Source organism: Pelophylax lessonae (genome assembly GCF_965119305.1).
Source record: "Pelophylax lessonae genome assembly, chromosome: 2".
In the NCBI taxonomy this organism is placed as follows: Eukaryota; Metazoa; Chordata; class Amphibia; order Anura; family Ranidae; genus Pelophylax; species Pelophylax lessonae.
In genome coordinates, this window is record NC_138769.1 from 303,808,853 (window position 1) to 303,823,636 (window position 14,784).

Consider the following 14,784-nt stretch of genomic DNA (forward strand, 5'->3'; position numbering starts at 1 on the left):
TTCACTAAGGTGCTGGCGTGCTAAGTGTCAAACACAAAAATTGAAAATTATACAATGGTTACCCATACACTGATGTTTACCATTTAAAGTGCCGAAGTGCTAATTGAACAGTACTATACAAAAAAGTGTTAATTGAACAGTGCTATATAAAAGTGCTGGGTAGTGCTACTAAGGTGTTTGCGCTGCAGATGGGTGTGACCCCAAATGACTAATTCATGTGCATACCAAATAGTGCTTGGATAAGGTGCTTCAACAAAATATGATAATGCTGTGGTCCCTGTACCTGAGGAAATAGTGTGCCAACATATGCTAGGTGTGTGAAAATAGTGCAAATAAGGTGACTATTGCAATCAGAAAAACATATATTAAAATGCTTAGAAGTCTCTGTTAGTCCAAAATGACAGTGGTGCAGTATTCCAATATTCCAGGTGCTGTGTCAGCCAGATTCCATGCAGGTGTCTCACCGTATTTTAGTGCATCTACCCGTGGCCTCCACTAGGTATTGCACTCACCGGGAAGCTTCCCCCTTTCCACAGGGGCAAAGGCTATGTATCCTGACAACCAATGATTGCCAGGAGTGGGCTATATAATAAGTGGAGCAAGATGGCGCCGCTCCAGATGACGTCATAGTGACAAAACGTGTAGGGCGGAGATTGGCGTTATGCGTCACTTCTGGTTTAGTGGATCTCGGCCATGGAACATGGAAGTGTTGCGGCGAACACAGGTCACGCTGAATTGTAAGTTCTCTTCTTTGTTTGGAATAAATTACTCGAATACTGCACAATAGGGGTCTTTCCTTTTTGTCTTGAGCTATACCAGACCCAGCACAGAGCAAACACCAGAGAGGGGGATATCTCACATTGGGCAGAAAGTACCCCAACATAGCCTTTGCCCCTGTGGAAAGGGGGAAGCTTTCTGGTGAGAGCAATACCTAGTGGGGGCCATAGGTAGATGCACTAAAATACGGTGAGACACCTGCATGGAATCTGGCTGGCACAGCACCTGGAATATTGGAATACTGCACCACTGTCATTTTGGAATAACAGAGACTTCTAAGCATCTTAATATATGTTTTTCTGATCTCAATTGTACTATTTCACTATTTGCACACACCTAGCATATGTTGGCACACTATTCCCTGAAGCACAGGGACTGCAGCATTATCATATTTTGTTGAAGCACCTTATCCAAGCACTATTTGGTACGCACATTAATTAGTCATTTGGGGTCACACCCATCTGCAGCGCAAACACCTTAGTAGCACTACCCAGCACTTTTATATAGCACTGTTCAATTAACACTTTTTTGTATAGTACTGTTTAATTAGCACTTCAGTACTTTAAATGGTAAACATCAGTGTATGGGTAACCATTGTATAATTTACAATTTTTGTGTTTGACACTTAGCACGCCAGCACCTTAGTGAAGCACAGTGCACCTAATTATTTTAATAGTGATTTAAATACGTAATATTTCAAGTGAATATACCTGTCTGCATAGGATCAATCTACCACTGCACTATATGGGCAACAATTGTATGACTTTTTCCTAGAACATTGCAAAAATTTTTTAGAACCTACTTACACACTCCCTCTTATCTGGTAGCGCCATACACCAACACTCACATCCCACACACTAATACTGTACCCCAATCCTTAGGGGTAAGTTGGTGGCAGCTTACACCTTTTAAACTTACAAATGAACATAGGCTCTCTGTAGCGCTGGTTTCATTTGCCTTTTACAACTCTGGAGCTTAGGCCCATGACTCCCTGATCCTCCTGCTACGAATAGTATATAACTCATAGCCCTGACCCCCCCCCCCTTTTTTTTTTTTCTTTTTTTTTTTCCCTCCATCCCTTCTTTCCACTCCCCCCCCCCCCCCTTACCCTTCTTTCGAGACTATCTCTAACCCATGCCTGATTGGCATCTTTCCCTGCACTATTTTACATACCAAATATGTTACTGTATCATACATTCTGGAACTTATATCTACCAGAAGATATCACTTACGACAGTCTATGTACTCACTGTTGCTTTTTTATATCTAAATTTGTCGACTGTACTCACTTTAATGACATCATTATGTTTGTACTTTGTCTCTATATTTTAATATCTGTTCGAATACAACTGACTGTCAGACTTTTATGCCAAATAAAGAATTTGAAAAAAAATAAAAATGTTCAGATCGTATAGGTCCGCACTTTTTTTATAACAATAGAATTTATTTGAAACCTAATATTCCAAATTCTTTAAATAAACCTTCGCCAAATGTCTTAAGAATTCTACATACTGTAACAGATCCCATTCCTGTATAATGTAGTTGCAGGCTCTGCATGCATAAGCAGCCAAATTCTTTGCATTATATGGATACTAGCATGCAGTGCAAGGATATAAGAACTTAATTTGAACATAGTTAATTTTTTTTCCTACCTGCTGTATCATCATTGTACATAGCGTGCAACAACATCGCTTGTGGGTTCTGGACACAGTCAATGATCCCTAAAAGAGTCCGTGTTAGCCGCAGAAGTTCACTGAAGCTGTAGAAGCCAAAATATATCAGATGGCGAGCCAGACTGACCACCTTAAAACAGTAAAGAAATTGGGTTAAACCATCATACATTCAATTACCAAATATATTTACACTTTGTAGGTTAAACTGTCCTCAGTTTTAGAACTTTAAATGTAAAGTCCTGTATACCAGCTGAAAACCAGACAGTGCTTACTATGACCTTCATTAACCGGGTAATTCTTTTATGTGCACTTCAACTGTCCAATGGGAATACTTTACTGCCAGTAAGGAACAAATAGAGGGAATTTTCACTAACCTGTAATTTCCATATCTTGGAGTACAGTACAGGATACAGGCTGACTATTTACAGGCCCTGGATTAACAAGTTCTCACTCTTGCTGTTGAATTAATTGTTTAAATGAGTATTTCCCTGTCTTATAATTCTTTTATATTAGCTACAACAGAGAGGGGGCAGAGCTGGTAAGTAGAACAGAAATAAGTATCCACTGGGCTGACACAACCCATTGATACTCCTCAAAATAATTTTTCTGATTGGCATAATAATAAACCACACATAGGGGTTGATTTACTAAAACTGGAGTGCAAAATCTGGTGCGGTTGTGTTTTTTTTCTCAAAGCTTAATTGAACAAACTGAGGTTTTAGGCCCCTTTCACACAGGGAGTCCGTCAGGCGAACTCAGTTTGTCTCAGTGATCGCCCGATGAGCAGGCGGATGGCAGCTGTGTCTACGTACTGTGTGTTAAGACACAGCTGTCAGGTCCTGCTGTTCTCTATGGGTGAATGGGATGGGAACGGACCGTCTGTCCGTTCTCATCCGATCCCATCCGATGTGATCTGCTGTACAGATGGAAAATAGGGTTTCCATCCATCCAGATTTGACGGATCGGATGTCAGTGGACATGTCTCCGCTGACATCCGATGCCCCATAGATGCATTGGGGGATCAGTTCAGATCCGCCTGAAAAACGGACAGGCGGATCAGAACAGTCCACCTGTGTGAAAGGGGCCTTAAGCTGACTGGCTAACATGCACAGCTGCACAAAATTTTGCATTCTCCAGTTAAATTTAATAAACCACACTGAGTCTACTGGAAGCAACATTAAAATTTGGTTTGCAACAATCTGACATTGTATAAAAAGGAACCGATACATGGAGTACAGCACAGAACACAGTCTGGATATCCATAGAGCCTGGGTTATAGGTTCATACCTTCAGGTGACTGAAAACTGGCAAAGCTTTGCTGGACACACCACCCTGGGCAAACGCCTACAACTCTACCCCACTCTGTGAGACCTCAGCCTGTGCCCTGTACTATACTCCAAGATATTGAATTTACAGGTAATTGTGGGGCAATGCATGAGATTGAGGCATTTAGGACTTTCATGGTATGTTATAAATAACAATGTACAAAATCCAATTTTTTAAAAACAAATTATACAATATTTATTATAACAAATACAGCCTAAAAATCCCCCTTTTGTGCATTGGGGATACACCTTTAAACATGACATTTAGAGCAAAGTCCCAAACTAGGGCGTAACAGTACAAGCAAGATCACACTTTCTCATTGAGACATTGGATACTGAGCGGGGTATCCTCCAAGATGGGGGCCCTCAATCAATAAATTTCCAATCTCTTAACTTAAACTCTACATGTTTCACGGGAGGACCGCTCATATCATGGTAGGACCGCTTATATCAACTACATTCACAAAAAGCTGAGTGAAAAACCAGAGTGGAGCCATATTCACCATAGGCCAATGTATCCACCGGAGGAAGCCATGCATCAGGTGCCTGTCTCCCGGGTGAGTGTGGGAGTCAGGTGAGAGGTAATCAACAATAATATATTTTTATTAACATATATTAGAAGTGAATTAGGATAAGGAACTATAAAAATTCATTCACATAATAGTGGAAAATAACCACTATATTATCCAATCACCAGATGTATATATAACAAGATAAACACCTGATGCAGACTAGTCAAAGCTTAATAATGGACAGTCATGGAGTGATAGAAATCTCACATGCACTGCACCAACAGATAGAATTTCATAAGTAATGTATATACGGACTGGACCTAACAATTAAAATTAAGAGGCTATAAGTAATTAACCATTGAATCACTATGCATATGGTAATAAAAATTCCTGGCAAAACAGCCCTCACCTTTTAATAAATCCACAATGACACAAGCTGTCCAAGCTGACCTTTGAATGGTACTTTCGTACAAAGTCCCTTTGTTGACAATCTTGATACAGGCATACGCTGATATTGATCTTGTTGCCTTTGCAATTACACGGTTGGCCTAAGATCATCTATAATCCCGCTATCCTTTTATGGGCTACTTTACATATTGGACAGCTTGTGTCATTGTGGATTTATTAAAAGGTGAGGGCTGTTTTGCCAGGAATTTTTATTACAATATGCATAGTGATTGAATGGTTAATTACTTTAAATTTTAAATTGAAAGGCCTTTATATTTGAATTATTAGGTCCAGTCTGTATATACATCACTCATGAAATTCTATCTGTTGGTGCACGTGAGATTCCCATCACTTCATGACTGTCCATTATTAAGCTTTGACTATTCTGCATCAGGTGTGTATCTTGTTATATATATCTAGTGATTGCATAATATAGTGGTTTTTTCCACTATATTATGTGAATGAATTTTTATAGTTCCTTATCCTAATTCACTTCTAATTATATGTTGATATAAATATATTATTGTTGATTACCTCTCACCTGACTCCCACACTCACCCGGTAGACAGTCAACTGATGCATGGCTTCCTCCAGTGGATACACTATTATTTTTATATTATTATTATACAGGATTTATATAGAGCCAACAGTTTGCGCAGCGCTTTACAATGTGAGGGAAGACAATACAGTTACATTGGCCTATGTTGAATACGGCTCCCCTCTGGTTTTGGAAAAGGGGTATACAATATGGGAATCATTTCTAGCTTGCTGTGAATCTCATTGATATTTTGTGGTATATGTAATGTCATGTTCTATTTATGTGTATATTATTATTCTCCATTTTTCATTTTTTAGATCACACCTCTTTTCAATGTCACTCCTGAAGAAGCAGTCCTCCCGCAAAGCATGTAGAGTTTAGGTTAAGAGATTGGAAATTTATTGATTGAGGGCCCCCATCTTGGAGGATACCCCACTCAGTATCTAATGTCTCAATAAGAAAGTGTGATCTTGTATATACTGTTACGCCCTAGTTTGAGGCTTTGTTCTAAATGATTAGGGGAATTTTTAAGATGTATTTGTTATAATAAATTTTGTATAATTTGTTTTAAAAAAAAATGTGATTTTGTACATTGTTGTTTATAACGTACCATGAAAGTCCTAAATGCCTCAATCCCATGCATTGTCCCACATTTGCTATTATAGGATGTAGGTACATCTTTGTATTTTTGGTACTTATGTAGCACATATGTTTTATTATGAATTTACAGGTAAGTCGAAATTCCTTTTATCTTTATTGTAAAATACAGCCTACAGACCCTGGAATGTCCCGAAGCAATAAATGAGAAGGGTGGGCAAACAACTAGACAAATGGAAGCTGTGCCAAAAGGCCCAACAAGAACTAGGGTAAGCAGACCCAACTTCACAGTGCTGCTTCAGAGAACCTTGAAAATGAAAGCAGCATCTGTAGAATACTGGACCTCCACCTGGAGGAACTTTAAATAGGTATGAACAAAGAACCAGGTGGTGACCTCTCAAAAGCCAGGCATCAGAGGCTTCATATTGGAATGCTCAGTAAATACCCACCAAATGGAGTGAGTGTAAAGGACAAAACTCCTATGCACTTTTCAGAGTGTAAGCTCTGACAATGAGTTGTCTTATCCTTCTAACAATGGTGGACTTGAAGCAGTATGTAAAGTACTGAGGGTATGATGAATAGGCAGTTCAGCTTCCTCGTAAAAGCTGTTACTTTGAGGTAGACTCTCATGGCTCTGACTAAATCTAGGCAGTGAAGAGCAACTACTTTGGGTGCTTTGGAGCGGGAAGCACTATGTCTTTATTGAGGCAAAAGACTGATACCACCCTGGGAAGAAAGGATAGTCAAGGTCACTTCTAAGGGGATTTGCCTGATGGGTTCAAATGGGTGTTTTTGTAGAGCATGTAGAAGCAGACTGAGGTCTTAAGAAAAAACAGGGTGCTGTAAGGAAGCCTGATCCGAGGTACACCTTAATAAAGGTTTTGACAAAGGCGATCAAGGCCAGAGGTTTTTGGAAATGTAGTGACAAAGCTGAAATCTATTCTTTCAGAGTGCTGTTTGTAGGAAAGCCAGAATACAGAGGCACAGACTAATCTCTGGAATTAAAGTGCCTGTGTTCACACCATGCAAAGAAGGATTTCCAGGTATGACAGTAGATCTTTCTGGAGGTGGCTTTTTTTGCTTTTAGTAAAGTAGAAATGACAGACTGAGAAACCCCTATGTCCATGCTTTTTAAAGTGGAACGTTAGTCCACTTAAGTCCTGCTCGATCACTTCAGGGTGGACCCCTTTGCAGGTAATGCTATGTAAAGTAAAACATTAAAAACAAGTCCCGATGCTGTTTAAAATCCAGTAATACATTGTCTCACCCTGCTCCGCACATGCTCAGATGCTCTTTATCTATAAAAATCAAAGCCACTAGAGGCCGTTCTGCTGACAGCCTAAAGATTTAGTGCTACTCAGGGGCTCTGGGCTTGAGCAAAAATTGGCAGCCTTCAGCAAGAAGAAACAGGAGCAATACTGCAGGCAATTTACACTGCACACACATTTTTGTAGCATGATTAGTAATGTGAAATGTATGTTCTATCTTATGGGTAAAGTTACGCTTTAAACTAACGACTAAGAAGCAGGATGGAATAGAGGTCCCTGAGACAGGGGGTCTGACCTGTTGGGAGGAGGCCAGGAGTTGTCTCCTAGTAATCTGAATCCAGGTCTCAGGAATCAAGTTCTTATAGGCCAATTTGGAATCAAGTTCTTATAGGCCAATTTGGTGCAATGAGATTCGCTTCTTCTTTTGCTATATTCTTGGGAGCAAGCAAAGCAAAACTTGCAGTGGAGGAAAAGCATAGATTAGACTGAACAAAGACTAGGGAACTACAGAAGCATCCAATGCCAGTACTAGAGGTTCCTTGTTCTTGCCCACAAACAGAGGTAAGCTGTTGTTGAATCAAAGAGGGTAGGATATCCACATCCAGGTTCAGTCATCTCTGACATATGAAATTAAGTATGTTGTGGTGAAGGGCCCATTCCCCTTGGTCCAGGCAATGGCAGTTGAGTTAATGGCTTCCTCTGATGACCATGTTCCCTGAACTGTGAGGGACTGCAAAAGACTGGCATCTGTTATTATCACTTTCCAGTGATATGACAGAGAAACGTTCTTATTGTCAAGGCTGGGTCTGAGATTCACCGCTTAGAAATTTCTTGCTTGGCTGTGTAGGAGCATAGGTAGGTCAAGAGGAGTATGCTTGTTCCAAAAGATGTTGTGTTGAAGAGGTCTCAAATACAATTGGATGAATGGGAGAGCCACCATGGGACCTGGGACTCTCATAGGGAATCTCTGAGGGCAATCTCGTTGAAGTCCCAAGTGTGAGTTTTGTGAGAAAGCATTCTTTTCTCTGGAAGAAAGACTTTTTCTTGGGCCATGTCCACAATTAAGCTCAAGTCTCCCCGGTGAAGAGAAGGTGGGCAGGCAAATTTTTAGACTATGATCACCCATCGAAAGCTTAAAGCATCTGAATTGTCCTGTAGAAGTTTTCAGATAGCTGGAAGGTCATCTACATAATTTGTGACTTCGATGCCCTGAGTTTTTAGGCAAAAAGATGAGAAAGGACCTTTGCCAATACTCAAAAAATAATCGCTTCCGGTTTGTCGCACTGCGTACTAAGACAAAGCATAACAAGTGCTGATGAAGTGGATAAATGGGAATGTGTAGGTAGACATCTTGGATGTCTATGAATGCTGAGTATTCCTCTTGTCACTGAGAGGCAATATTCGACCTTGCAGATTCCACGTGAAATTTTGGAATTTGAATGGATTTGTATAGGGATTTTTGGTGAAGAATACATTTGGTACAGGATCTATTGGTTTTTGATACCATGAACAGAGTTGAATAGAAACCTTTGAACCTTTCCTCTAGAGCAGTCCTTCTCAATCAGAGTGCCGCAGGATCATGGGAGAGAAGGATTGTCAGATGAGCATGACCTCCGGATTCCCTGCCATACTGTACATCGGCACTGATAGAGACCTCGTCAGCCTCAAAAGTGAAAGTAAAGGGAGGGAAAGTGTTCTGTGCTCTCTGCTTCCCCCTACAGTGCAATACCCGGCTAAATGAAAAAAGTACTGTGCCAGAATGTTTTAAAAGGCTTTATGTGTGTATGTGTGTGTGTGTATATGTAATTATATGTTTGTGTATTTATATGTATGTATGTATAAATTTAATTTTTTGTGAAGAATCAACAACAAGTGGGACACAATCATGAAGTGGAACGAAATGTATTGGATATTTCAAACTTTGTTAACAAATAAAAAACTGAAAAATTGGGCGTGCAAAATTATTCAGCCCCTTTACTTTCAGTGCAGCAAACTCTATCTAGAAGTTCAGTGAGGATCTCTGAATGATCCAATATTGACCTAAATGACTAATGATGATAAATAGAATCCACCTGTGTGTAATCAAGTCTCCGTATAAATGCACCTGCACTGTGATAGTCTCAGAGGTCCGTTTAAAGTGCAGAGAGCACCATGAAGAACAAGGAACACACCAGGCAGGTCCGAGATACTGTTGTGGAGAAGTTTAAACCCGGATTTGGATACAAAAAGATTTCCCAAGCTTTAAACATCCCAAGGAGCACTATGCAAGCGATAATATTAAAATGGAAGGAGTATCAGACCACTGCAAATCTACGAAGACCTGGCCGTGCCTCTAAACTTTCAGCTCATACAAGGAGAAGACTGATCAGAGATGCAGCCAAGAGGCCTATGATCACTCAGGATGAACTGCAGAGATCTACAGCTGAGGTGGGAGACTCTGTCCATAGGACAACAATCAGTCGTATACTGCACAAATCTGGCCTTTATGGAAGAGTGGCAAGAAGAAAGCCATTTCTTAAAGATATCCATAAAAAGTGTTGTTTAAAGTTTGCCACAAGCCACCTGGGAGACACCAAACATGTGGAAGAAGGTGCTCTGGTCACATGAAACCAAAATCAAACTTTTTGGTAACAATGCAAAACGTTATGTTTGGCGTAAAAGCAACACAGCTCATCACCCTGAACACACCATCCCCACTGTGAAACATGGTGGTGGCAGCATCATGGTTTGGGCCTGCTTTTCTTCAGCAGGGACAGGGAAGATGGTTAAAATTGATGGGAAGATGGATGGAGCCAAATACAGGACCATTCTGGAAGAAAACCTGATGGAATCTGCAAAAGACCTGAGACTGGGACAGAGATTTGTCTTCCAACAAGACAATGATCCAAAACATAAAGCTAAATCTACAATGGAATGGTTCACAAATAAACATATGCAGGTGTTAGAATGGTCAAGTCAAAGTCCAGACCTGAATCCAATCGAGAATCTGTGGAAAGAACTGAAAACTGCTGTTCACAAACGCTCTCCATCCAACCTCACTGAGCTCTAGCTGTTTTGCAAGGAGGAATGGGCAAAAATTTCAGTCTCTCGATGTGCAAAACTGATAGAGACATACCCCAAGCGACTTACAGTTGTAATCGCAGCAAAAGGGGGCGCTACAAATTATTAACTTAAGGGGGCTGAATAATTTTGCACGCCCAATTTTTCAGTTTTTTATTTGTTAAAAAAGTTTGAAATATCCAATAAATTTTGTTCCACTTCATGATTGTGTCCCACTTGTTGTTGATTCTTCACAAAAAATTACAGTTTTATATCTTTATGTTTGAAGCCTGAAATGGGGCAAAAGGTCAAAAAGTTCAAGGGGCCGAATACTTTCGAAAAGTACTGTATGTATATATATATATATATATATATATATATATACAGTATCTCACCCCTTACATTTTTGTAAATATTTTAGTATATCTTTTCATGTGACACCACTGAAGAAATGACACTTTGCTACAATGTAAAGTATTGAGTGTACAGCTTGTATAACAGTGTAAATTTGCTGTCCCCTCAAAATAACTCAACACACAGCCATTAATGTCTAAACCGCTGGCAACAAAAGCGAGTACACCCCTAAGGGAAAATGTCAAAATTGGGCCCAATTAGCCATTTTTCTGTCCCGGAGTCATGTGACTCGTTAGTGTTACAAGGTCTCAGGTGTGTTAAATTTGGTGTTATCACTCTCACTCTTTCATACTGGTCACTGGAAGTTCAACATGGCACCTCATGCTAATGAATTCTCTGAGGATTTGAAAAAAACAATTGTTTCTCTACGTAAAGATGGCCTAGGCTATAAGGCCAACAGCTTAAGAGCATGGTCCCCTTAGGCCTTAATGTAGATTTAGATATTAATTGTTTTATAAATGATTTTTAATTTTATACATTTTTATATATTTACATTTTTATATTTTTATATAGTTATAGTTGTAGTTTGTAGACCACCAACTCAGCACACATCACTTTATGATCTTTTAGTGGAATTTACACAGGATAATTATTAATTGACTTATGAGCCAGCGTCATATGTGGCTGAGTATTGTATAAAGTTTGTATTAGTATCCAAATTAGAGTCCGATATGGACATATGGGTGTTAATAACTATATGATAGGCTGCTAGGATATTATGGTGCAATATAACATTATTGTGTGTTGTTAATATATTGTAGGTGTGTTGTATTTATTTCTGTATGTAATGTTCATATATAGGGACAATCAGGAAGGAGAACCGGAACTGGACGTCTTTTGATTTTTGATTTTTGACTATAGATACGGTCAAATTAGTTTATCGTTCAGTATATTATACACACCATATGCGTGGCTGGGTTGGCTTAGCCACATATATATACATATTTTTGCATATTTCCACTATATACGGCTTGGGTTCCGGGTGGACTAAGATGGAGTATGACAGTCGGCAAAATGGGGTGAACTAAGATGGCGGCGTTCCATTTCCGGTCTTCGTCATTTCCGGTCCGACGCAGGTGTTTATGATAACTTTAAATTGTGAATGATATATATAGTAGTACGTGTTCGCGACGCCCTCGCTTTTGAGAACGCTCTGATTGGCGGAGCGAAACGCGTCAAGCCGTCCGAACACGTAGTACGTCATTTCCGGCTGCAACCTCTTCCGGCTTCCGGCTTCCGGTTACACGGGTGGAACGCACGGCCATTCGTTTGGCGTCCCGTGGGTTTGCTAAAGGCGGATTGATTCTTTTTGTTTTGTAAGTGTACCTTTTATTGCGTGATAAATAAATCTTTTAGAATATACTGCACGATGATGGCCCTTTTCTTTTCATGACACTGGGGAGCATCACCTGGATATTTACCTGGATATAGAGGCACAGGAGATCTACAGCTTATATCTGTTGGTGATCCATAAGAGGCGGTTACCTTATACAACCAGTTTTTAAGGCGATATTATTCTCTGCTTCTGGTGAGTGTGGGACCGAGAGGGGAGCACTAACTCACAAGGACTGAGCACCGGCACTTTATCCATATACCTTGAGCACGAAGCACTTATAATAGCACAAGAGACTTGCACTTTATTCAGTTTGGAAGATATTTATTGTTATGAACTTTATATTTAAAAATACTTTTGATATATGATATGTTACACATATGAGTTTATTTATAATATTTATGCTGTTATATTTACTATATTTATATACACAGTTGCACAGTTATTCGCACGAGCACTTTATGATGTTATTTATCTATTAGCACAACTGATATTTATGTTTATGGTTTCGGTTTAAGCAGCGCAGGTACTTAGTTTTTCAGTATTGTTTGAAAGGTGTCACCTTTTCTACCTAGCAGCAGCTTATGTATTTAATTTATTGATTTATTACTTAGTTATTAATTTATTTATATTCACTGAACCGAGGTTTCCTAAGCGCAAGCCCCTCACACTCTAGTTTTCAAAAAAATATTATATATATTTTTTTTTGGCTTTGCAGCTATGGATTTATTTAGTTTGATTAGCAAAAAGAATATTAATTCTGAAGAGATATTCTCATTAAGCACAATTAATATGGATGTAGATCGTAGCCTTAAACAACTTCGCAGCACTCTAGACAAACAAATTAGATCTTGGTGGGATATTACCACCTTAAGTCAATATTTAAAGGAGGGCATCACACCTAGACGACTTAGGTGGGATATAGCCCCTAATGATGGTCTAGAGACGAAAGAATTAGAAGAGAGTTGGTATAACTTCTTCAATGGCTGCGAACAGAAATTATTAGGTCTGATCATTTCAAGGAGAAAAACCAAACTTGAAATGCTGGAAAACAAGGTGAAGGGCCTGAAAGAAATTTTGGAGCCTTTTTTAGATAATGCAGAGTACAAAGAGAAAATGAAAAATATCCAGGATCATATAGCTAAACTTGATAAAGATACACAAAAGAAAAAGATAAAAAAATTTCACAGGGATTGTAATGATTATAAACAGGGGAATGTGTATAAATGGCAGGAGGATGAGACTGAAACCAACACACAATCCCGAGATACCACACCTGAAAGGGAGGTTACTTTCACTTTCCCTTCTGAGACACCTACTAGGACACCAGAAAATACTCCACAGACCCCGGTGAGAGTAAATAGGAATGACACCCCATACCAACAGTCCCCCAGATATAATGTCCCTACACACAACAGGTACGACCCCATCTCACCTATTAGCCCTGCTCCCAGAGAATATTATCAAGATCAGAGATTATATGACCAGCAATATAGACCGCCCTATAGAGGGGATTTTTGGGATCAAGGACAAGGGAGACCACCAGGGAGAGGAAGAGGTGGATACAGAGGAAGGGGACAATACTGGGGCCCACCGAGGGGACAGAATTATTGGAGACCGAGAGGCCCCTACAGAGGCCCATACAGGGGACACAACACACACCCCCCACAAGGAGGAGAGGTAAGAAGAGAGGATGCAGGGGAGGACAGAAGAAAAAGGAAAAGAGATGTATAGGCGCGGGTATTTTTAACTTAAGTAAAAAGATTTTTAATGAGGAGGAATTAGAGATTTTAGATAAAGGATTAAAATATGCACCTCCTAAGCAGTTAAATAAATTTAAAGTTTTTATTGATTTACACAAGTTTGTTAGAGTTTTAAATATTAAAAAACATTTTTTTAATAAACCAGTCACTAGCACTTTAGTAGAGGATGAATACATCCATAGTGGTTTAAGAAACAAGTCCACTTTTAACCCCAAGAACCCCAGAAACCAATGTCTAGAAGTCTTCAAATTGATGGTGGAACAGGATTTAGAGAATATATCAATACACCCCATAAAAGGTAGCAAAGTAATTAAGCAGAGCATAAAGAAATTGGAAAAAGACAATGACATAATTATAAGACCTGCGGACAAGGGGGGGGGGGAATTGTGGTTATGGATAAAGAACATTACATTAAAGAGCTTAACCGTCTAGTTGAAGATAAAGAGACATATACCAAACTGAAAGGCGATCCAATTAAAAAATTGAAAGCGATGTTGACAAAGAAAATTAAGAAGGCACAAAAAGAAGGGATCCTTAACAAAAAAGAGGCCAGATATCTCATACCAGACCACCCAAAAAAACCTATTATTTATCATAACCCGAAAATTCACAAAAATACAGTCAACCCACCGGGGCGCCCCATTATTAATGGGGTGGATTCAGTATACTCCAGGGTAGGAGAATATGTTGACTACCATCTCCAACCACTTGCACAAAAATGCCCGGCGTACCTAAGAGATAGCAAAGATCTGATTAATCGTATAGCAGACTTAAAGGTTACAGAAAACACCATTCTAGCTAGTATAGACGTTAATTCGTTATATACTAACATCAAACAAAAAGATGCTAGCAAAGCTGTAGAATGGGCATTAAAATTGGATAATAAACTCCCGCAGAAACAAATAAATTTCATATTGGAAATTTTAAATATGGCCATGCAAAACAATTATTTTTGGCATGATGGCCAATACTATAATCAAACCAGAGGTGTAGCCATGGGGGCTAAATATGCCCCCACGGTTGCAAACCTCTTTATGAGTAAATGGGAATCAGAAACTATTTTTAAGAAACCCCATACCCCTCTCAAGATGTATGTTA

The 14,784-nt window shown here is 39.4% G+C and overlaps 1 protein-coding gene across 1 annotated transcript in view; it reads right to left on the reverse strand.

Moving 5' to 3' along the window:
- ITPR3 (inositol 1,4,5-trisphosphate receptor type 3) overlaps positions 1-14,784 on the reverse strand; it is a 544,698-nt gene that overhangs the window by 316,929 nt on the left and 212,985 nt on the right. The window contains exon 21 of the mRNA XM_082246986.1: positions 2,430-2,580. Within this exon, the coding sequence (XP_082103112.1) occupies positions 2,430-2,580 (151 nt within the window). The remainder of the gene's footprint in view (positions 1-2,429; positions 2,581-14,784) is intronic.